General features: G+C 38.4%; 3 protein-coding genes across 4 annotated transcripts in view; all 3 read right to left on the bottom strand.

Moving 5' to 3' along the window:
* LOC137268878 (short-chain dehydrogenase/reductase 3-like) overlaps positions 1 to 24,345 on the bottom strand; it is a 308,772-nt gene that overhangs the window by 235,412 nt on the left and 49,015 nt on the right. The gene's annotated exons all lie outside the window — the stretch shown is intronic.
* LOC137268873 (D-glucuronyl C5-epimerase-like) overlaps positions 1 to 24,345 on the bottom strand; it is a 307,371-nt gene that overhangs the window by 270,053 nt on the left and 12,973 nt on the right. The gene's annotated exons all lie outside the window — the stretch shown is intronic.
* Positions 260 to 3,014, bottom strand: LOC137267649 (protein FAM186A-like). The gene is made up of 4 exons (XM_067802125.1): positions 2,927 to 3,014; positions 1,086 to 2,259; positions 571 to 790; positions 260 to 466 (listed from the first exon to the last, which is right to left on the bottom strand). The coding sequence occupies exons 1-4, from the start codon at positions 3,012 to 3,014 to the stop codon at positions 260 to 262; spliced, it is 1,689 nt and encodes a 562-aa protein (XP_067658226.1).

Below are 24,345 nucleotides of genomic sequence, written 5' to 3'. Positions count from 1 at the left end.
ATCAGACCTAGAGTGAGCAGGATACTTTGGTTTAACAATTGAGTCTTGACCTGACATTCCAGTAGTCAACAGCATGAGCAGAATTCTACGCACTTGGGATGCAAATGACCACCCAAAAATGTTACTTGCATTTTTACAACAAGCATGGGTTACGGAAGATCAATTTTAACACATGTCAGTCTTCAAAGGAGTGGGATTCACATCTAAGGTAGGGCTTAGATCTGGAATGCGATTCAGATCCAAGGTAGGTCCTAGATCTTTATTGCGATTCAGAGTCATGGTAGATCCCAGATCTGGAGTGAGATTTGGATCTAAGGTAGGTCTTAGACCTGGACTGAAACCTGGATCCAAGGTAGGTCCTAGATCTGGAGTTAGATTTGGATCCAAGGTAGGTCTTAGACCTGGACTGAAATCTGGATCCAAGGTAGGTCCTAGATCTGGAGTTAGATTTGGATCCAAGGTAGGTCTAAGATCTGGAGTGAGATTTGGATCCAAGGTAGGTCCTAGATCTAGAGTTAGATTTGGATCCAAGGTAGGTCTTAGATCTGTAGTGAGATTTGGATCCAAAACAGGTCCTAGATCTTGAGTTAGATATGGATCCAATTTATGGTTGAGATCATGAGGAAGATTCAGATCCAAGGTAGGTCCTAGATCAGGAATGTGATTTGGATCCAAGGTAGGTCTTAGATCTGGAGTGAGATTTGGATCCAAGGTAGGTCTTAGACCTGGAGTGAAATTTGGATCCAAGGTAGGTCCTAGATCTGGAGATAGATTTGGATCCAAGGTAGGTCTTAGATATGGAGTGAAATTTGGATCCAAGGTAGGGCCTAGATTTGGAGATAGATTTGGATCCAAGGTAGGTCTTAGATATGGAGTGAGATTTGGATCCAAGGTATGTCCTAGATCTGGAATGTGATTTGGGTTCAAGGTAGGTCCTAGATCTGGAATGTGATTTTGATCCAAGGTAGGTCCTAGATCTGGAATGTGATTTTGATCCAAGGTAGGTCCTAGATCTGGAATGTGATTTGGATCTAAGGTAGGTCCTAGATCTGGAATGTGATTTGGATCCAAGGTAGGTCTTAGACCTGGAATGTGATTTGGATCCAAGGTAGGTCCTAGATCTGGAATGTGATTTGGATCTAAGGTAGGTCCTAGATCTGGAATGTGATTTTGATCCAAGGTAGGTCTTAGACCTGGAGTGAAATTTGGATCCAAGGTAGGTCTTAGACCTGGAGTGAAATTTGGATCCAAGGTAGGGCCTAGATCTGGAGATAGATTTGGATCCAAGGTAGGTCTTAGATATGGAGTGAAATCTGGATCCAAGGTAGGGCCTAGATTTGGAGATAGATTTGGATCCAAGGTAGGTCTTAGATATGGAGTGAGATTTGGATCCAAGGTATATATGTCCTAGATCTGGAATGTGATTTGGGTTCAAGGTAGGTCCTAGATCTGGAATGTGATTTGGATCCAAGGTAGGTCCTAGATCTGGAATGTGATTTGGATCCAAGGTAGGTCCTAGATCTTGAGTTAGATATGGATCCATTGTAGGGTTGAGATCATGAGGAGGATTCAGATCCAAGGTAGGTCTTAGATCTGGAATGTGATTTGGATCCAAGGTAGGTCCTAGATATGGAATGTGATTTGGGTTCAAGGTAGGTCCTAGATCTGGAATGTGATTTGAATCCAAGGTAGGTCCTAGATCTGGAATATGATTTGGATCCAAGGTAGGTCCTAGATCTGGAATGTGATTTGGATCCAAGGTAGGTCCTAGATCTGGAATGTGATTTGGATCCAAGGTAGGTCCTAGATCTTGAGTTAGATATGGATCCATTGTAGGGTTGAGATCATGAGGAGGATTCAGATCCAAGGTAGGTCCTAGATCAGAAATGTGATTTGGATCCAAGGTAGGTCCTAGATATGGAATGTGATTTGGATCCAAGGTAGGTCCTATATCTGGAATGTGATTTGGATCCAAGGTAGGTCCTAGATATGGAGTGAGATTTGGATCCAAGGTAGGTCCTAGATATGGAATGTGATTTGGATCCAAGGTAGGTCCTAGATCTGGAATGTGATTTGGATCCAAGGTAGGTCTTAGATATGGAGTGAGATTTGGATCCAAGGTAGGTCCTAGATCTGGAATGTGATTTGGATCCAAGGTAGGTCCTAGATCTGGAATGTGATTTGGGTTCAAGGTAGGATTGAGATCAAGAGTAGGATTCAGATATATATTTGGATTCAGATTCAACTGACCCTCTCTTTCTGAAAAATTCTCACAATTCACTGTTAAGAAGGAATGATTAAAAGAGATTGTCATAAAAATTCAGAACAAAACAAGGCATGGGGCATCAGTAATTATGACAGTCCAAGATGCCACTTTCATTATGGTGAGCCAGTTCGTTCAACATGAAACTCCAATACAGAGAGTTGAATGGCTGTTGTGACAGAGGTAGGAGTGCCTGACTCAAATAATGCCCCAAAACCCAACAAATTATTTAACACTATTCAAATATTTTCCAAAATACTAAACACAAAGCAGAGTCTGTTAAACTGTCACACATTAACTATGTACCAGTATACAATGGTACACTGTATAAGAAATATCAACTTACTGGAAAACAGCACATTTTTCTTTAAATAGAAATGGCGTCAATGCCTGCAAGACATTTAAGAGACTTGCTACCTCAACGCTACTCATACACAAAAAGCTGCAGGTCTGTTGAAATTACAACAAGATAACACTTGAAGCAATCATAATATTTATCTATAAAATAAACTTTTCTTGATCTAAAAACAATGTTTGTTATTAATTTTCTTGGAGTGGCAAGACATACATTGCAATTTAGCGATATCTAACAATTTCTCCACAGCTATGGTTGCCTCCTCCTGTTCAGTGCCATGCCCTCTGAGGGCCTCAATCAACAAATACCGGCTTGAGTTTCACGAAGGGCCAGGGGGAGCATTTTCAGGTCTCGGAGGGGAACATGGGGGATCAGTTTATCTTGGAAATGATACATTTCATGATATAAGCATATTAGAGGAGCTAGTTACGATAACAGCCACGGAATCAGCATGGCAAGCACGGCTCTCTGAAATGGAGAGTAAACAGTGAGTTGATTGTTGAAGAACTGAATCCGGGGAAAATACAAAATCTATGGCTAATGATGGGACAAAACCCTGAAAATGATCTTGTGAAGAAAGAAAATGTATACAACTTTACATAGGGATAAAAAGTAGTAGTAATCTTTATTTGATTAAGCAAGACATAGCAGTTATTAACAGTGATTAGGTGTGAAAATGTGTGGCCTCATCCACTAGTAGCCCTGGCTTCAATAATGTCAAACCACTAGAGAAAGTTATGCCCATTGTTCTTGGAGGCGTTTTATCAGTTTAACTGATTACCTAGGGCAATTATTTCTATTTTAAAAACATGAAACTGTACTTTTTTATAATCTTCATCATGTCTAATCCATTACACACATATCAAATAGCATACCCTCATGGCGTAAGCCATTTAATCACCCTGACTACTGTAGTTATTTAAAAAAACTTTCAATATTTCAGTAAAAACCCTGTGAGGGTGATTAACCTGTAAATACCCTGCTCTGACTGAGTCAATATAACAACTGATCAATGAACGATCCAGCTGTCATCCCCATAGATATGAGTACCAACTAGGCTGGTCAACAACAAGTACCATTTTTCAAGCATTGTCAGTGACACTGCATGCTACCAATTTTCATATCACAATAAGAAGAAAACAACCTCAATCAAACACACAACCCCACATCACCTTGGCTCACACAACGCCATATGACAGAGTAACACACAACCCCGCTTCACACAGGAACACATATCCTACATCAACCAGGCTAACACAACCCCACTTCACAGAGTGGCGCACAACCCCACTTCACACAGGAACACACAACCCCACTTCGCAGAATGTCACACAACCCCACACCCCATCTCACACATGTACACCCTTTACAGAGTGATGCATAACCCCACTTCACACAGGAACACATATCCTACATCAACCAAGCTAACACAACCCCACTTCACAGAGTGGCGCACAACCCCACTTCACACAGGAACACACAACCCCACTTCGCAGAATGTCACACAACCCCACACCCCATCTCACACATGTACACCCTTTACAGAGTGATGCATAACCCCACTTCACACAGGAACACATATCCTACATCAACCAGGCTAACACAACCCCACTTCACAGAGTGGCACACAACCCCACTTCACACAGGAACACACAACCCCACTTCGCAGAATGTCACACAACCCCACACCCCATCTCACACATGTACACCCTTTACAGAGTGATGCATAACCCCACTTCACACAGGAACACACAACCCCACTTTGCAGAATGTCACACAACCCCACACCCCATCTCACACATGTACACCCTTTACAGAGTGATACACAACCCCACTTCACACAGGAACACATATCCTACATCAACCAGGCTAACACAACCCCACTTCACAGAGTGGCGCACAACCCCACTTCACACAGGAACACACAACCCCACTTCGCAGAATGTCACACAACCCCACACCCCATCTCACACATGTACACCCTTTACAGAGTGATGCATAACCCCACTTCACACAGGAACACATATCCTACATCAACCAGGCTAACACAACCCCACTTCACAGAGTGGCGCACAACCCCACTTCACACAGGAACACACAACCCCACTTCGCAGAATGTCACACAACCCCACACCCCATCTCACACATGTACACCCTTTACAGAGTGATGCATAACCCCACTTCACACAGGAACACACAACCCCACTTCACAGAAAGTCACACAACCCCACACCCCATCTCACACATGTACACCCTTTACAAAGTGATGCATAACCCCACTTCACACAGGAACACACAACCCCACTTCGCAGAATGTCACACAACCCCACACCCCATCTCACACATGTACACCCTTTACAGAGTGATGCACAACCCCACTTCACACAGGAACACACAACCCCACTTCGCAGAATGTCACACAACCCCACACCCCATCTCACACATGTACACCCTTTACAGAGTGATACACAACCCCACTTCACACAGGAACACATATCCTACATCAACCAGGCTAACACAACCCCACTTCACAGAGTGGCGCACAACCCCACTTCACACAGGGACACACAAACCCACTTCGCAGAATGTCACACAACCCCACACCCCATCTCACACATGTACACCCTTTACAGAGTGATACACAACCCCACTTCACACAGGAACACATATCCTACATCAACCAGGCTAACACAACCCCACTTCACAGAGTGGCGCACAACCCCACTTCACACAGGAACACACAACCCCACTTTGCAGAATGTCACACAACCCCACACCCCATCTCACACATGTACACCCTTTACAGAGTGATGCATAACCCCACTTCACACAGGAACACACAACCCCACTTCGCAGAATGTCACACAACCCCACACCCCATCTCATACATGTACACCCTTTAACGAGTGATACACAACCCCGCTTCACACAGGAACACATGTCCTACATCAACCAGGCTAACACAACCCCACTTCACAGAGTGGCGCACAACCCCACTTCACACAGGAACACACAACCCCACTTTGCAGAATGTCACACAACCCCACACCCCATCTCACACATGTACACCCTTTACAGAGTGATGCATAACCCCACTTCACACAGGAACACATATCCTACATCAACCAGGCTAACACAACCCCACTTCACAGAGTGGCGCACAACCCCACTTCACACAGGAACACACAACCCCACTTCGCAGAATGTCACACAATCCCACAGCCCATCTCACACATGTACACCCTTTACAGAGTGATACACAACCCACTTTACAGAGTGTCACATCAGAATCTCACTTCACTTTTATCAACATTCACATCAGACTCAATCCCACTCATATTTCATCTTTCATGAAATATGACAAAAGTCATGAGATCATGATTACATTAATCCATCTTGAACCATATTGTTCTACCTTCCATTCAAATCAGGTTTCTCATATCACAGGCTACTAATTTGCCCAACTCTTACACAGACAGAAACTGACAGTCAGTGATCCTGTTTTCAAAAGTAACCACTTCAGAATCATTCAGAACATTGAGATGATCTGTTCACAAACCATAAAACCATCAAAACAGCACCATGGACATCAGAAAGACTTTGATACTAAACAGGAACTGGAATTTGATAACATCCAATTTGTCATTCAATATTCACTATTAATAAATCAAAGCCACACTACCGATCTCTATATACATAATCCCTTGCATCCTTGAACTGCTGCTAATACTCTCTGAGTAACGCAAGCCTCACTTGATTTTTGATCTACAGATACTATATTTCATTCAACTAATATTTTCAATTTCATGCTTCATTAAAGAACCTCAGTTGGGACATTCGACTGGTGTCGACTTCTCAGAAAACTCCTAATACATGATGTCGATAGACCACTAAATGCCCAAACTATTCAATTATGGATGTGTGTTTGGTGAAAGATCAACTAGCTATCAAGGAAAGAAAACATGCTTTCAAATGAAAGCATTTAATCCAGTGAAATATTGCAGCTGAATAAAAGCAGTTAATGATTCTGATGATGCCAAATAGCCTTTGGAATTGCCACTTTGAGAATAATTCTCCAGAAATTGTCTTTATCATGTCCTTCGTGGATTGAATTTATGGTTCATGGGGGAAATAAAAATGTTGGAGGTTTCCAATATTTTGAAACAGTTGTCCCATATCATTCTTATTTCTGATCAAAAAACAATGAAACAGCTCATTTTCAGTATTTTCCAAAAACTGACAAAGTTAATAAAACTGTTGATGCACATATATCATGTTTTAATGAAAAGGTCTCATAACTGGATATATCCAGAGAATGAAAACAAGTGTTTGTTCGGGTCATTTATGGATAATCATACAAATATACAATTTACAAAGGTCAGGCATGTGCTTTGACTTACGCTTAGTCTCTCTTAGTCTTGTTCAATAGCAACAAATAATTAAACCCATTTAAAACAAGCACTGTCCCTAAGGTGACATAATAACCCCCCACAGCAGATCAAATTGAACTTAAAGTAAAAGAAAATTAAAGTAATGAAAATCAAGGTAGTAGTTTAAGATGAAGTTAAATGTGCCTTCCCAAGTTGAAGCTTGGTGATGAATAAGCTGATCCAGTGACCAGTTCTTGAGATATTGTGTTGATATGCTGAACATGCTGAAATCATCTAAATGTCTCTGTGACCCTGAACATAAAGTGAAGGTCACCAAGATCTACTAGGACCTGCACCTTCCCTATGAAGCTTGATGTCGAAAGCGGAGAAAATCAAGAGAACAGTTCTAGAGATATCATGCTGACAAGCTTAACATGCAGCTTAACATGTTGAAATTTTCAAAGTGTCGCCATGACCTTAAAAATTATGTGAAGCTCACCAAAATCGACAGGGCCCTGTGCCTTCCCTAGAGTAAGATTCGTGGTGAACATAAAGAAAATCCAGAGAATGGTTCTCGAGATATCTTACTGACAAGCTTAACATGTAGCTTACATGCTGAAATCTTCAGTGTAGCAATAACCTTAAAAGTTCAGTGAAGGTCACCAAAACTGACTGGGCCCCGTACCTTTCCTGAATGATTTGTATTGAACATAAAGAAAATTCTGGGAATGGTTCGTTTCGCTTGTTGACAAGGGTAAGATTTTAAAGTCCCCTTGTGACCTTGAAATTAAGGTCAAGGTCACCAAACCTGACTGGAACCTGTCTTTTATTATGATGAACCTAAGTACCAAATATGAAAAGAATCTAGAGTATGGTTTTTAAGATATTCCAATTCATACATACGTACAGACGGCGTACAGAGCCTAATACTATATCCCAAGCTTCACGCTAAACATGTGCAGAAAGGTCATGAATAGGAACCGCAGGGTGACCAGAGAGATTCAGAAGTGATTGAAATTTATACTTGCTTCATTTAGCATTGCAGGCAGGCTTGGGATGTGGGCAAAGTAACATGGCAATATGGTGACTAGACAGACCATCAAGAATCTAAACAAACTATGACACAACTGTATCGTCATCAGAATATTCATCTATGCTAGCATCAATGAGCAACTAATGGAGGTGAACAAGAAATTATCGTACCATACCCGGTTTTTGGACTCTGATTTTCGGACAGTCATTTTAATAGCGATTTCTCGTGATGTGATGTCATCAAAGGTACTGACAGCACAGGTGTCACTTCGTCTGTCACTCCGGCAAAATGTTTCAAGTAAAACTTCCTAACGTAAGTACAGCATCAAAATTATTGAAAATGTACCTTACTTGATCCCTAGATACTCTCTGTAAAGGCATGAACAGTTTAAACATCTGCATTTGATTAACAACGTGTGTGAAATTCGAAGACGTGTGTCGTCTGCTATGTTGACAAACTATGCTAAAAGTCCCGTGACACTAGAGGGAGGAAACTCTGTGTAAATTTTAAATGTATGGAATATCAGTAGGGTCATCTCTTATCCCGATTTTGATATTTCACATTTGGAATTCCTCAAAATATGATTTTCCAATCCACTTTAAGGTGTGTCCTAGGCCGGACACGTCTAATTACAGGAATTATTCCCATGATTCAATATCCAAGGCATACAATGCTGTGACTGAGGGTGGTATGAGCATCAGAAAAGTCTTCTAGCACTTTACATGACAGGGTTAGTGGAAGGATTGAGATGTCTTGTAACTCATCGGGACCAGAGCCTTTGTTATCTAAGGACAAGGAAGAGATGTTGGTACTGTACTGAGTATGTAATCTTTTGGATACGGCTACACAAGACACAGTGTTGCAACTATTGCATCAGATCTTGCGGTAAGAAAGATGACAACAAACCACTGTTACTTCACTGTTTTTTCTGGGTTTTTGAAAAGGTGGCCTGAAGTAACAGTGCAGAATATTCAAGATCATCCACAAAAACATGTGAGAAGTGTAATCCCCAACCCAACCCAACTTCAAGAATTGCTTTGCAGAATAGATGCCAAACAACGGTAGTTGACATATGCTACTTCGACTCTGAGATCAATGATGACGATGACAAAGTTTGCTGCCAGTGCAACTTATTTCAGCCTTTAGAGGTGAAAAACTGTGTCTCACTTATTTTTGTGAAATGGGCGGAATGCACACACCCTAGCTGTAAACACTGGGTCCACCTACAGTTTTGCACTCCGATCAAAACAATTCGTCGAAATTCAGAGTTATGGTGTCCATGTCACAACGAGAAAGAGGAGTGAAAAAAGATTGTCAGCCAGTTTAAATATGTTGCTGTTTCTAAAGAGCTGTGATATTCATAACAGAACTTCAAATTTGGACATGTTTTGTTTGTTAATGCAGGCTTTGACGATTTCTTTTGTGAACAGTGTCCAATATGCTGTCATACATTCTGGGGATCCCCTCTGACACATGGACCAATCATGTGTCTGAAAATAGATGACGTCACTCTCATCAATCAGGAGTCTCCCAGCTGAACAATGGCGGCGACTGTTTATCAAGGACTCGATGGAGATCGGGAATTGTGTTGATTTGATCCCTCATGAAATCAATAATCTAAAGGTAAGAAACAGGTTTGGAGTTCTCTTGTTATTTATTCATCCGCGCCATAGCACAGTATTCTTATCTATCCAAAAACCGGGTACATGAAGATATCTTTCAAAACATATGTTTAATTAGCTGTTCAGGTGGAAACTGTTTGATTTGTCCAAAATAGGTTCAGAATTTAATTGTTAATATGCTTCATTTGCTGTCAACATTTGGTGACATTGTTACACATTTCAACAAGAACTATGGTGCCTGACTCTGAACATATATTTCTACTTTTCACCAATACCAGGTGTTAAAATCTGATCATTCTGAACGATTAGAGAGCTCGTAAACAAAACATGATGTCCCTTAGAGGAAATCAGTCTTCGTTACGCTTGCTGTTTAACACAGCAATTTGCCAGATGTGGGATGGAGTTGCATAAACTGATTGTGGACAAGACAATCCAGTGAACTGCATCATTAGCATCAATCTGACACAATGAAGTGAATCAATCTGACACAATGAAGTGAATCAATCTGACACAATGAAGTGAATCAATCTGACACAATGAAGTGAATCATTCTGACACAATGAAGTAATGAATCTGACACAATGAGGTGAATCAATCTGACACAATGACATGAATCAATCTGACACAATGAAGTGAATCATTCCAATCAATCTGAAATGATGAATTGAATCAATCTGACACAATGGAGTGAATCAATCTGACACAATGACATGAATCAATCTGACACAATGAAGTGAATCAATCTGACACAATGACATGAATCAATCTGACACAATGAAGTAATGAATCTGACACAATGAGGTGAATCAATCTGACACAATGACATGAATCAATCTGACACAATGAAGTAATGAATCTGACACAATGAAGTGAATCAATCTGACACAATGACGTGAATCAATCAGCAAGCAACACTGACAAGCCAGTTCAGATAGTTCCCTCTTGCTGCAAGCATGGGACCCTGAAAAGTGAGTGAGTGAGTGAGTAGTTTGATTTTACATTGCTTTTAGCAATATTTCCAGCAATATCATGGCCAGGTACATCAGAAATGAGCGATTCATTAAAAGCAGTTTTAACAAGGCAGCTTAATGTCTGAAGAAACAGTGAAAAATATCCACACGAGACATCATCAACTTGATAAAGCATGGACATTCTCTGAAGTAGCCCACTGGCTCAGGCTCAAGTGTTCACATGTCACATCAAAGACCCAGGTTCAATTCCCCACATGGGTACAATGTGTGAAGCCCAATTCTGGGATCTTCAGTCGTGATGGATGGTTGCAAACAAGGGGTGTAAAAGTAAACTTTTTCACTCCTACAGGGGCAAAGGGCTAATCTAGGTGAATCTTCATTCAAAACCACCATCAGCAGATCCTGACACAAGCAAGGGAACTAAATCCTTTACAATGAATCTATGCACCTCAGACCATTCGGTTACACAAACAATAATGCAGACTTTAAAATCACAAATAAAGATTGAGATGGGCAAGGAAAGTAAGAAGGATGGAATGAATGATGGAGCATATGTGGGCAGACTGTGCTCCAAAATTGTCAATTTTCTTTATTTCTGTAATTTTCAAGACAAAATAAATCATTTGTGTTGGGAACTGGAAACCAAATCCATTATCGATTATCGAGTGCTTGTGAACGATTATCGATTATGATCGAAATATATACAGACTTAATGTAATCATCAACTTGTTGGGTCTTCCCCCATTTTATTCTAAAAGGAAAGTCACTGGAATTGTAATTAAACAATATAAATGGTTAAAATCAAAATATTTGTCACTCTTATGTCAGTATATCTCATTTCTGTCACCACAGATGCATTCATAGACAAGTTACAGTGATGTTTACCACAGTGATGAACACGAAACTATGACTACAATGCACATAGTTTTAGGCTGTTGAGTGTATGTTTCCTCATGAATATAAGTCAAATTTAATGGTTAGTTTACTTCATTCTAGTGTGTTATTTTAACAACAACATTCCAATAAATGGAAAACCTGGGATTTTCAGAATTGATAACTATTTTGAATACTTAGACTATTTCGATCATCACAAGAACCACCATTAATCACACAAAAAGTTTACAACCCATCATGGGACTATTGAATGATTATCAAGCTGAAGTTTCTCAATCATGTTCTCTAAAATTAGAATTTACACAAAGTGCACAAAGTAAAAAAGGGAGGGACCAAGGAAGCTCACATCCTACCTTCCACACAACATGAAACAACTTCACAACACATGCATCAAATTAGGGCTGGAATTAAACTACTGTCTTCCTAAAGCGTCTGCATTACATCACAGCCGAGCACTCTGTCAACTTCGTCTGACCTTCCAACACAATCACCATTTTGTCCACACAGACGTTTAATGGACCTTTAATGGGGTCTGCTCTTTTGTCTTGAAGGATGATTATCTCTTGTGATAAACAATGCATGTACTTTCATTGAATTGACACCACATTTTCAACAGAAATGTCCGTTCTGATATTTAAAAGAATCTGTAGACCACCAACACAAAGGCTTCTGCTGATAGGGCTTGCCATCTTGTAATCGAGGTGAAAGTTCTTGTTCTTTCGCCTAGAGATGCAACCACCATCTTACCTCCCTGAAAATCATGAATAATTGAAACTTCAGGAACTAAGTCTATTTTAAATGTGTCTGTCAGTCTGAAAGTAAGTTAATGAAAGTCCACAACTGACATACTCAACTAACTATGGTCTCTGAAACATATAATTTTGATAGTAACATTTAAAATGAACAAGAAGACACAGTCATCTATATCCTCCGCATTACCTCCAATTTCAGTCAAACTCGTTGCCATGGAAATGCCAAAAATATTTTAATCAGAATTCAAAAACTATCAAAAGGCACCAGTACACCACTAGACCAATCTATGTGTCAAGTTTGGTGAAGAAATATTGAACTGTTTAACAGTTCTGATCCGGAAAAGATAAATGTGCACGGACAGATGGACACACGGACAGACAGGGTACATTTTAATACCACCTGCAAAACGTGTTGCGGGGGATAAAAAGAACCAGTAGGCAGTAGGGGAAAATAGGGACTTATAGACTAACAGCTAGTCTCTGAAATGAACATATTTTACTGAAAAAACGTTCATGGTGAAAAAAAATAATATAATGAAATGGAGCCCTAAGACTTTCTTCATTTTCATAAGCTATGGAAATCTAGACTGCCACATTTTCTAGACTTGCGTTGGATATATATACTTTCTTGGATATATATACTTCAGGGTCTGTACGACAGACTAAGGGACTTACAACATACTAGTTTTTCTGTTACCTTAATGAACTACTGTTTCACATGGGAACCAAAAGCTTTAATTTGACATTTTAAATCATTGTCAAAATGGTATGTTTTATACTATGGGAATGGGTGCCTAATCGTGGCCACGTCAGACTACAAGACAAGTGTCAGTTACCCTCAGATGTAAATGTAAGTATGCTGGTGGGAATAGTACAGTCCCATCATCATGATCACCAAGTGTTGGCTCAAGAGAGGGTTTTGGAGTGTTTTGACTCATCAAATTCAGTGAGGACCCCCTCTATTTTACATCTGCCCATCTATTTAACATTGGAAGGGGTCCAGAAACATAGTGTTCATCAGTTTGGACCCACTCAAAATTCCACCCAAATCTAACACTGATCACCATTAGTAACTGGTACAATAGCACCATCAGCAATGCTGGAATTAGGAAAAAAATATGTTTACTTTTCTCCCAGACCCTTGTCATCACTGATTATGAGTGATTCATTCGATTTTTTTTCTTGTTTTGTGTTCCATGCCCCAAGGAATCTGTTCTGGCCATTGGTTGAGGCTGGTTAATCTCTGGCGTTGACATTTCATATCCATAAACCACAAATCAATACTGCTACTTTTTTAAAAGACTGACTGCTAAAACGATATGAAGTGAATAAAACATCAGTTTTGCGTCTGGATGAAGTAAAAAACTTAAGTTACTAGTTAGTTGCTTCATCATGAAAAAAAGATCAAATCTATTTTTTGCGTGACTTTGTTCACGGAAATGCCTGCTCAAAGATTTTCTGGAAAAAGAATTTCTATCATGAATTTGGCATTTTTTCCTAGTTCCATGGACTCAGTAAACAGTTCTTTTCAAATTGAGGGACAGGTGAAGTGCATTTACAATTCTTGGAAACAGTTTAAAGTATGGAGAAAAACGAGAGTGTGATGGAATGCTTCTGGGATTTGTTTGCATTTTTTGCATGATGTGTACAAAAACACAACAATTACTTTGTGGAGGGTTTGGATATTGTTTTCTTATTTTTTTTATGTAATTCTCCAGAAGAAGACTATTTGGTTGAGTTTTTTTTTTATGATGAATAAAAAACAGAAGGAAAACATAACAAAAGAAGGGAAATGCAAAGATTTACACATTTATGATCGGTTAAAAAACACAGTGAATGAGTTAGTGAAGGAGAGTGGTTTTAGACTGTTTTTTTTTCAATATCACGGCGGGGCACACCAGAAATAGGCTTCACACATTCCAATGTGGGGAATGAAAACTGGCCCTTTGGCACGAGGAGTGAACATAATGGAACTGCTGCATTCTCAAACCACCCTCACATTCAGTGTGCTTTATGAGTTATTCTTTCCGAAAAGATTTCATCTGGAGGAATGTTCAAAGTGACACAGCTAACTTGTTTGTTTACAAACATGAATATGAAATGATCATTACCATATTATTTGTAATAAAGGTAATTTGACCAGCATGAGAAGTTACATGTTCTGCAAGTATCAGAAGTTCACCCATATTATGTATCCTCCTCAAAACCATGAATTTATGAAGTCATTCCATCATGCTAAATTATGTTCAAAAAGATATCATAATTTGTTTTCTTAATTTATTATCCTATCAAACAGACAATCATCATACAAGTGTTAAAGCTGAAGCTTATTCTACTGTGGCGGTGAAATGAAGATTTGATATGGGGTTTAATGTTCAGTTCAAGCTTATGGCATTTAAAAAGTGTTTAAAAGGTTTGTGTGTGTGCTTGACCACATCCCTTACAACTTGTGGTGATATATTTCTGAGGTTCTCACCACAGACCTCTCTTATCCCAAGCTGACACATTTTCCACTCGACCACATCCTTGACATCTGTTGGTATGCTACTGACCAAGGATCAAACCACAGAACTTTACTTCCCCAAGCTGACACTTGATCCACTAAACTACAGAAGCAGCCATATTGTGGGGGCATACTGTAAGAGTGGGCACACACAACCTGCAGCATCTAGTCAGGTCCCACTGTCTACACATACACCAGAACATTTTGTTTGGACAGTGTCCTGCATTTCACACCAGTATTTGCAGACGTGTCCACTAATATTAACCCATGGCTTGGCAGAATAATACAATCTTTGCAAAGGACTTACTGACTTAACATAACGGAGTGGATGGTTTACAAGTTCATCAGAAATCACATACAATTACAGGAGTCACTTTCAGCAGACATAAATAGCTCACAAATCATGGTAGGCCTCCCTTCAAAATGACAGACTTATTTTCCTAACTCAAACTCGAATTCACAACACAAACTGACAGATCACAAAATGCACATATTTTTAAAGAGCTGTATGTATAATCACATTTTTTTATAGTAATATCACTAATTCTCTTAATCATATACAGTTTCAAAGTGAGAGAGTGAATATTGAACACATCCAAGAGTCCATGTGAAACAAGTCTTTCAAACTAACCCTGAAACATATGTATTCACTTATGCCTATAAAATCTACAATATTTGGCAGGGTCTTGATAACTGCAGTTTCTGAACATGAAGAAAGTCTCTTAACTCCTTGTCACTTCATTTAAGATAAACTAAGAACATGATTGTTTTGGGTTTTTTTCCCGTATAAAATGTTTCAAAAACTAGAAATTAGATGATATGAAACAACAACCAAAATCTTTTGCTAAAAAAGCCAGAATGACCTATTTCGACCTGGACAGAGTGAGTTTCAGTTTTACACCTTTTTTTAGCAATATTCCAGCAATATCATGGCAGGGGATACCAGAAATGGATTTCACACATTGTACCCATGACACAGGGAGTCAAGCCTGGAACTTTGGTGTGATGAGTGAACAATCTGGATCACAAATGGAAACTACCAAATTTGACTGGATTCAAAATGATTTGACATCTTGCTTGTCTTAAAAACATAAACTGTCTAAGCACATTAATTTGTTTTGATTAAAAAAACCCCATAAAATTCCAAATTTAAATTTTATATGGAATTAGCCCCAGTTAAAAAGACCTCTTTGAACAATATTTCAGTGTGATAGCCTGGCGTTACTTTCCTTAAGACAGACATTAACGGTATGGTAGGTAGGTTACTGACAGATAAAGGATTGCAATCAGATCAAATCTGAGGTTTGAATCCATACACAGAACTTGGCTCTGCTGGAGAAGGTAACTCTGCAATGACTATTTTAGAGTAAAAAAAATAACAGGGTAACAAATATTCATCAACATATTACAGGAATATTGCAAAGTGCAGCCTTAAGCAACATCTCACATTTCAGCAAATCCTGTTATCAACAATTGTTACAAAAAATTTATCACTCTATAAAATGAACACATTATATAATATGCATACCAAATCAATAGTTAGAAATTCTGGATAATACTGGACACAAACTATTGTAATGACACACAGAGTTAATTTACTCACACAATACATAAAGTCTATGTCTTTATTCCCCAGCTGCTGAATATATTGTTCATGAAGCTCTTACTGCTTAATAAATAAGCCAAGCATATCTGTGTCACTGCTAACCACTGATGTGAAATATGTTGATTTCTTTTGCTCTACGGTACTTCTTCAATTTATACCCATATTTGATTCATATTTTTTTTTACACTGATTGATCTCTTTTAATATTTTTCATAGCCAATCCTATCTAACGTTCAATATAAGGCACGACAATTGTTCATCAATGATTTAGGGGGTCTGAGCACTTTAAAGCAATGAAAATTGGTAAAATTAATCTCTTGACAATTTTTCAACTGAACTTACGGTTAACCTTACAAAACAACTCAATACAGGAGGGCATTAGAGAACAAAAACCATACCTTGTAATTTTTATATTCTCCCCATCAATAAGCATTTTTAACAAAATCTGCAAACCAAGAAATAGAAAAACATGTACAAATTAACTCTCATTACAAAGAATTTGCAATCCACTATTTATTAATTGAAGCTAATTTGCCTCTTCAGAATTCCATTGATTCCCTACATGGCAAAGTCCATTTAATCATACCTTCTTGCAAGCAACAGGCTGTCCTGATACCAGTGGTACTAATAGAAAGATATGTCTTGAGCTTGGGGCCAATAATCAAGCATAAAGAAATAGCACCATAATCCTGTTTGAAAGGGCTCCTTCCCCGTCTTAGCTTCAAGATAAGGGCCAGCCTTAATACCAGGTTTCAAATGTTTGCCATCCCCTAGAACTTAATGGGCTGTCTAACCCCGAAAGATCAAAGAATAGGTGTAATAGGATTCGATTTCTGCCATTTTTGTTATTTTAAGATGCAGGATTTCTCTGGTTTTGTCCAAGAATCGAATATGGCCATACTCTAATCCTCATGGTTTGTTGATGGATCAGCTGTGGTCAACTGGTTAAATTTGTTCTAGTTGGAACCTTTGTCCTCTGAAATGTTTGCTCTGTGACCACAAGATGCAGATGCTTGTGCCATGGTCTTGATAATGGTAGTATTCAAGCTTTTATATTACAAACAATCGTTTGTTAGCTGCTTGATGTTGTGCTGAGATACTGTACAGCTGTATGATAAAATAATCAGGTAGACCAGACAATCCAGTGACTGACATGAGTATTTATCTTGGCAAATGGGAATGACTACCTAACCAGAAATTCATTTCCTACAATAAACACTTGTGAGAAATGGGTTTTGGGTAAACGAGCTCCTTGTCCATGTGAAGTTATTAGTCAACCACCATGATTAAGCCTATTTCACCTAATCGATGATGAATCATGGTAATCATCCCGATCATTTTGTTTTTAATAATTTAAATTGAAAATTGTTAATTTTTACAAATTAAGGTTCTTTATTGTTTTCTTTTGATGTGAACAAAGATTTATGACCAAGTTAAAAAAACATCAAAAAGATAGCATCAGACAACCCGATTCTCAATGAGAAACTATTACAAGTAGTTGTGTTCTGAGAAATTTTGAAAACTTCATATTTTAAGGATTTTGTTTTTCTGAAGCACATTAACTATTTTACTTCATAAAATTAAGAAAAGTAATCATTTATCACACATAATATAGAAAAAAAGGCACACTATTCTAACTGACATCATGAATATGGGAACCTAAACTTAATTCGTGAGGGTCCATGTTGAATGTTCAGACAAATTTGGAGACACCATACAAGAATTGGTATGGTTTCGCACCAACATTCCCTCCATATTCCAGTAAGGCACACTACAAATTGGCTTCTCACATTGTACCATGTAGGTAATTGAAGCTGGTATGACAGACAAGTATTTTAAACACTATGCTACCTTCTACCTCCCAGGCTAAAACTGCTTTCATATCTATTCATGTGGGGAATCTACTTCAGCTATGATTGACTTGGGTACCCCTGTGTAAGACCTTTAACCACAATGTTTAATCCCTGAACTAAACTAGGATGGGCTTTACATGCTAACGATGTGGGGTATCTACAAGGCCAGTGACACAAGTATACAGGATTCATAGGCGGATCCGGAGTGCAGTGGTATGCACTCAAACTCAGCCCCCTTATTTGACAAGCAAATGCTTTAACTACTAACCTACCCCTGTGACCCCGCAGCCAGAATGGCTTTTACACACTTGCCATCTGTGAACCCTTAGGTCTGTGACATCGGTTAAATTCAAGTTCAACCATCAGGCTACTTCACCATGATTACTTTGAAGGTCAACGAAGTCCAAGACAGAAATAGAAAAGAAGCAAATGTCTTCGATATTACAGTATTCGGCATCAATAGTCATTATAAGGATCACACAAATGTATCCTATGGCTAGTTTGGGGAATGTAGAATGCCAAGGTTGCATATATATGGATGCGGAAGGAGAGACGACTAATGGGGCACCTTAAATAGTCTCCCAAGTAGACCCTGGAGTATATATCTACATAATTATCAGATGTCATCAGATGCACCAGCAGAATATCATTAAACGACTTTGCTACAACATGGCTACCACATGGAGGATTATGTACATATGTCTTATTTCCATCAGTTATCCAATCCTTCATCTCACGGCTTATGATGCGAGTGAGTTTAGTTTTACACCACCACATTATTCATATTACAAATATTTTTCAGTATATCTCATTACGTTCATGTTGTTGATCACTGGATTATCTGGTCTAGACTCGATTATTAACAAACTGCCACCATATAGCTGGAAAATTGCTGAGAGTGGCGTAAAACTAAACTCACTCACTATGATGCGAGTGAGTTTAGTTTTACGCCACAACATTATTCATATTACAAATATTTTTCAGTATATCTCATTACGTTCATGTTGTTGATCACTGGATTATCTGGTCTAGACTCGATTATTAACAAACCGCCACCATATAGCTGGAAAATTGCTGAGAGTGGCGTAAAACTAAACTCACTCACTATGATGCGAGTGAGTTTAGTTTTACGCCACAACATTATTCATATTACAAATATTTTTCAGTATATCTCATTACGTTCAAAAGAGATGTAAAATTTATTAGACAGGTTACCAAGGTGATGAATATGAAACTACGGACATGATGAATACAATGCACACAGCTTTATGCTGTTGAGCGCATGTTTGTTCAGGGTTCGAAACCTACACTTGTCTGCTAGTCAGAGGCTAGCAAATCTCCCACAGGACCACCAAAACTTCTAACAGTACTAGTCCTCAGCGCTAGTACAATTTTACAGGTATCAGATGGTCATCGGCCTTCGGTCTTAGTCCTATGACATTTTCAAATGACTGACTACTGTCTTATAAAATCGGACACTCAGGCTGATCAATAATTTCGATGTTACATGTATTTTCACACATGGGCCAAACAAATTATGAACATTATCATTTACAGATTCATCAAGATGTAACCATCAAATCTTGAAAATGTTTCCGCGGCGTGTATGTGTTCACACATCCATTTTTAACAAATGCATGTGTATTGGATTGTGTGATGGTTGCTATTTTAAGCATTGGTCAATCAGAGAAGGGTTTTTCCAAACACACAACCCCCACCCCCCCACCCCCCTTAAAATGCTATTGAAAACCACGGCTCTCAGCCACATCAGAGTTGTCAAAGAGCATAGTAACAATATTTCGAGGAAATAACTATACAAATTGAAAAATAAAATCTACAACAGTACTGATTAAAGTTGTTAAATGTACATTATGAGATACTATTTTCATCTTTATTGTGTGATCGTGTAATTTAATTCAAGTGACATCTTGGTTTTTGTCATCATGAACTTGACGTTCGGACATGATGTTTAATGCTAAAATATATGCCTAAAACTTTCTTTTCACAGGTCATAATCTAGCACTATACCTGCACTATGTTCCATTACATATGTATATGTGGTGATTTTATAAACTTTCATCTGACTCCACAGGTTTTGTTTACAAGGACAGTATCCACAGCTATAATATGAAGTGCTGCCTTATGTTACATGCCTGATTTTGAATGGTGTTGGTGAATGGTGGACAGGTAAAAGAAAAGCGAAAGAAAAACAAACAAAAATCAAAGAACCCCACCCCCACCCCCACCCCCCCCCACCCCCAAAACAAGCCTTCCAAAACCGATAGTTGAAGTTGTACCTATGGCTTGCATACAAAGACTGGTGGGGCATGACATGTGGATGAGTGTTGGGAGACGTAACATGGTCTCTTTATTCACAGAGCTTTAATTGATGTCCATTTTTCTGTATATAAGTCATAAATCAGTGCAGTTTGAGACTCCTGGCATTGATGGTTTCAATCAAGAGCTCTCAGTGATGGTATGATATTTGGGTGCTAAGAGGATGTCATCTTCCATTGGATCTGTTACAGCCAAGCAGACAGAGCTGCAGCTTATGTCGTTGATGACGTTGATGTGGTTGTTGGTGAAGAGGTTGTAACTGTAAGTGAGCCTGTTGGTCATGCTGAAGCAGTTCCTGAAGGAGATGATGATGAAGACTGGTGATATCTCAGATCATTGTTCTGATTATTCTAACACTGAGGAGCAGCAGCAGGACATTCTGCTGGTGGAAAATATGGCTTTTGCTCTTTTCAAAAGTCACTTTTGTCCATGGGCTTGCATCCATAACAGAATATTCTGTGGTATCATTGGGCTCTGAGCTTTGAGTTCGATATGAACCATCAGTTACTTTGTTTTGTGTTGCACAATTATAGCCATCTATCATCACTGAATTAAACTATGCCAAAACATACTGTGTGTTTGCTTGTTATGATACGACACCTCTGCCAACACTGTTTGACTTAGTCAAATTTATTTTTTGGTTTGTTAACGATTGAAATTTGAGGACTGCCAAAATTTTGTGTAGACTAGTACTTTGGTCCTCACTAGTCCTCATGGCTGACAGACTTTTCAAATAGATTTCTATCCCTGTTGTTCATGAGTATTTGTCATATTTAATGGTTAATTTACTTCATTCAAGTGTACTGTATTAACGCAACAAAATTCTGATTAATCAAAAATGTGTTTTCTTAACAATTGGTAATTATCCTTGAGCCTTCTCTTGATTGATTTTCCATTATTTTCAATCACTGGAGCACTAATAATTCAAACAATGATGAATATTCACAGAACCTTCCAAAATCTATACATCACTGCTGGTGGTGATTAATATCTAAAAAAAAACCCCCAAAACCAAAAACCAATTAATGATAAAATCTGATCTTAACACCAATTCTGGACTTCTCAGCTTACAGACAGCACAGCGTCAGAATCACTGTGTAAATGAAGACAATAAGCAAACCAAAATTGCTTTTCCCAAATTAGTTTTGAGTTCAACGCATACAAGTTCTGACAACTAAATAGTATACAATATTCTGCATCATTACCAAAAACACCCTTTTCAACTTGAGTAAACAAGTCATTATTTGCTCATTGAGTGCAAACTTTACACATACATCACACCTACAGGAACTCGACTGCAATGGATAATGGACAAACAAGACTGTGTCTCGCATATTTCTAATTTCGCATGTACATGTATCATGTGCATATTGGTGGTGCGGGTTTAAGCGATATTTTGCACACTTGTGGCAGCACACAAATAGACAGAAATATACTAGTCCCCTGATAAAGATTTTAGCAGAATTATCTAAACAGAAAATACACATTAATGAAATAACCTTTATTATTATTATTATTATTTTTTTAACATCATTATTTACGTATTATTTTTTCTTATTGCATGAATCAAACTCAAAATTCAGATGAGTTAATATCAATTTAATATGTACACCGACATCTCACTGAGAGTAACAAGCTCAAAATAAATGAAAAGATATCATGCCGTTATCATGATTATGAGGTTATTTACCTACTTAACTCACAGTTACCTCCCTTAAATTATGACAAAAATTATGCCAATTTTTAACCAGACCTGATTCTTTACTAATAATTAATTGAGTAAGAATAAGTTATACAAAACCAGCATTATAATAGAACCTGGAAGCAGCAGGATACACTAATTCTGCATCCTTCAACAAAGGATAGTATCAGGAGTTGGGCCAACATTGACAGACAGTGTCTCTATGTAGGGCCAACATCGGAATGCTATTTGGGTATATTCAAATTTCAGGCTAGTGAATTACGTTGAGGGCTAGTAACTTTCATGCATAGCTAGCCCACCTGGCTAGTAAAGTTTGGAAGCTGTTTCGCACGGTGTGTACACTATGACACCAAAACCACAAACCTTTTCCTACATCACATGAAATGGGTCTCCTAAGGTCCAACAGTGTCATTTATTTATCAACTTAGACCAATATTTCAAGGGACATAATCCACATTGTGTTTGGAAATAAAACTGATGGTTATTGTGAAAACATATCAATCAATTCATGCTAAAATATAATAGTTACACGTTATATTTGTATTGTTTTGAGAATGAAACTGCTTTTCATTTTGAAAATGTGCAAAACAAACAGGTTTCTTTTCAAGCCAACTTGTCCTTTCAAAAACATGTCAAATCATTTGTGTATAAACACCCAACTGGCCATAGGGGAGTAAGAATATACTGATACCCAAAGTATACAATAAGCATCCATAATTGACTGATTGACTGATAAGTAAACTTATCCTCAGTACTTTTCGTTACACTCCACTACTGAGTCTAACAAAACCTTATGGAAGGTCGCGTCAGGTAACCTTTGAGATTGACCAATCAGAACACAGCTTACCAAATCGCAAAAGTACACATTCGCACACACCTTTTGAACTTTTTATCTCGAAAAGGTTTCGTACCTGAACGAATGCAAATGCTATTTAGCCTACGCTCGCTTCCGGGTGATACACACGGCGTTCGTACAACCATGACAACGGTGAGTAAACAGTCGCTGAAAATAGTGGTTTTGGCAATATTCAAGGATGTTATCTTGCAGAAATATTAGCTAATGGTAACCATGTCAACAGAAACCCCAAAGCGTATATACTGCAGGTCAAATAACTGTGTTATATGCGGAGTTTTGTTTGTGGAGAGATTTGTGTCAGTGACCTGAATATCTTGAGAGTTCCTCCGATCCCCTAAATAGTAGCCATTGTCTGGTTGGTTAAATCTATTTAACTGTCTTTCATTTGATTGGACGGTCATTAGTCGCTCAAAGGTTACCTGACGCGACCTTCTACTAGGTTTTGTTAGACTCAGTGGTGGAGTGTAACAAAATACACTGAGACTGAGTTTCATTAGACTGTTAAAAAAATCCATGGTGACAAAATTTATCTGGAGCCCTGGTACAGTAAACATTGTCATTAAATGTTAACAAGCTATTGAAAATTGCAAGATATATATTATCAATTGTTTTTACATTAATCTAACAACTTCATTCAATTCATAAGGCATCACAGTCCATAGATAAATTGTTAATTCTTATTCACACCAACATGGATAATAAAGATTGCTTACTGGACTTCTAAACAAGTAACCATGGTAACGTCACTGGTATCAATTACATTTTCAAATACACAGCAATGAAATGAATGACATTTCACACTACCATCTACTCCATGTCAACAGACAGACACATTTGTACATTTTTAATGGTTTTACCGATGACATGGGGCACAGACAGTGGTGTCAGTTACAAACTGGTAAAGAAAACAGTGGACCTCTGCAGCATGATGCAGATAAGATTTCTGAAAATTCTCGTATTCCTGTGATGTTATCACCATTGACTGACACGGCAGAATGCGATGAGCAACACACGTCAAAACATGAAATGAAATATGAACAAGTTACATCATCAAAACAGCTGTGAGGAAAGGGGTTATTACTTATAGGAACGTAAAACCCTCAAATATGAGGGTTTTTCTCCTTTCATCACCTGTCAGTACAATTCTAACATACCATTATCTGAAGTTCTTTAATAACCTCTTCAATTGAGAATCTACTGTAACGCATATCGACAGCTGAGAATGAAA

This window comes from Haliotis asinina, chromosome 16 (genome assembly GCF_037392515.1).
Source record: "Haliotis asinina isolate JCU_RB_2024 chromosome 16, JCU_Hal_asi_v2, whole genome shotgun sequence".
NCBI classification, from domain to species: Eukaryota; Metazoa; Mollusca; class Gastropoda; order Lepetellida; family Haliotidae; genus Haliotis; species Haliotis asinina.
The sequence above is the reverse complement of the archived record's forward strand: the minus strand, read 5'-3'. Positions and strand labels throughout refer to the sequence as shown.

Excerpts from the sequence above, each read along its gene's own strand:
- LOC137267649 (XM_067802125.1), bottom strand. The coding sequence starts at position 3,014 with ATGTATCATTTCCAAGATAAACTGATCCCCCATGTTCCCCTCCGAGAC. Across the intron at positions 2,260-2,926 it reads CCTTCGTGAAACTCAAGCCG|AAAGAGAGGGTCAGTTGAAT; the intron begins GTATTTGTTGAT and ends AGAATTTTTCAG. Across the intron at positions 791-1,085 it reads GGATCCAAATCACATTCCAG|ACCTACCTTGGATCCAAATC; the intron begins GTCTAAGACCTA and ends TCCATATCTAAG.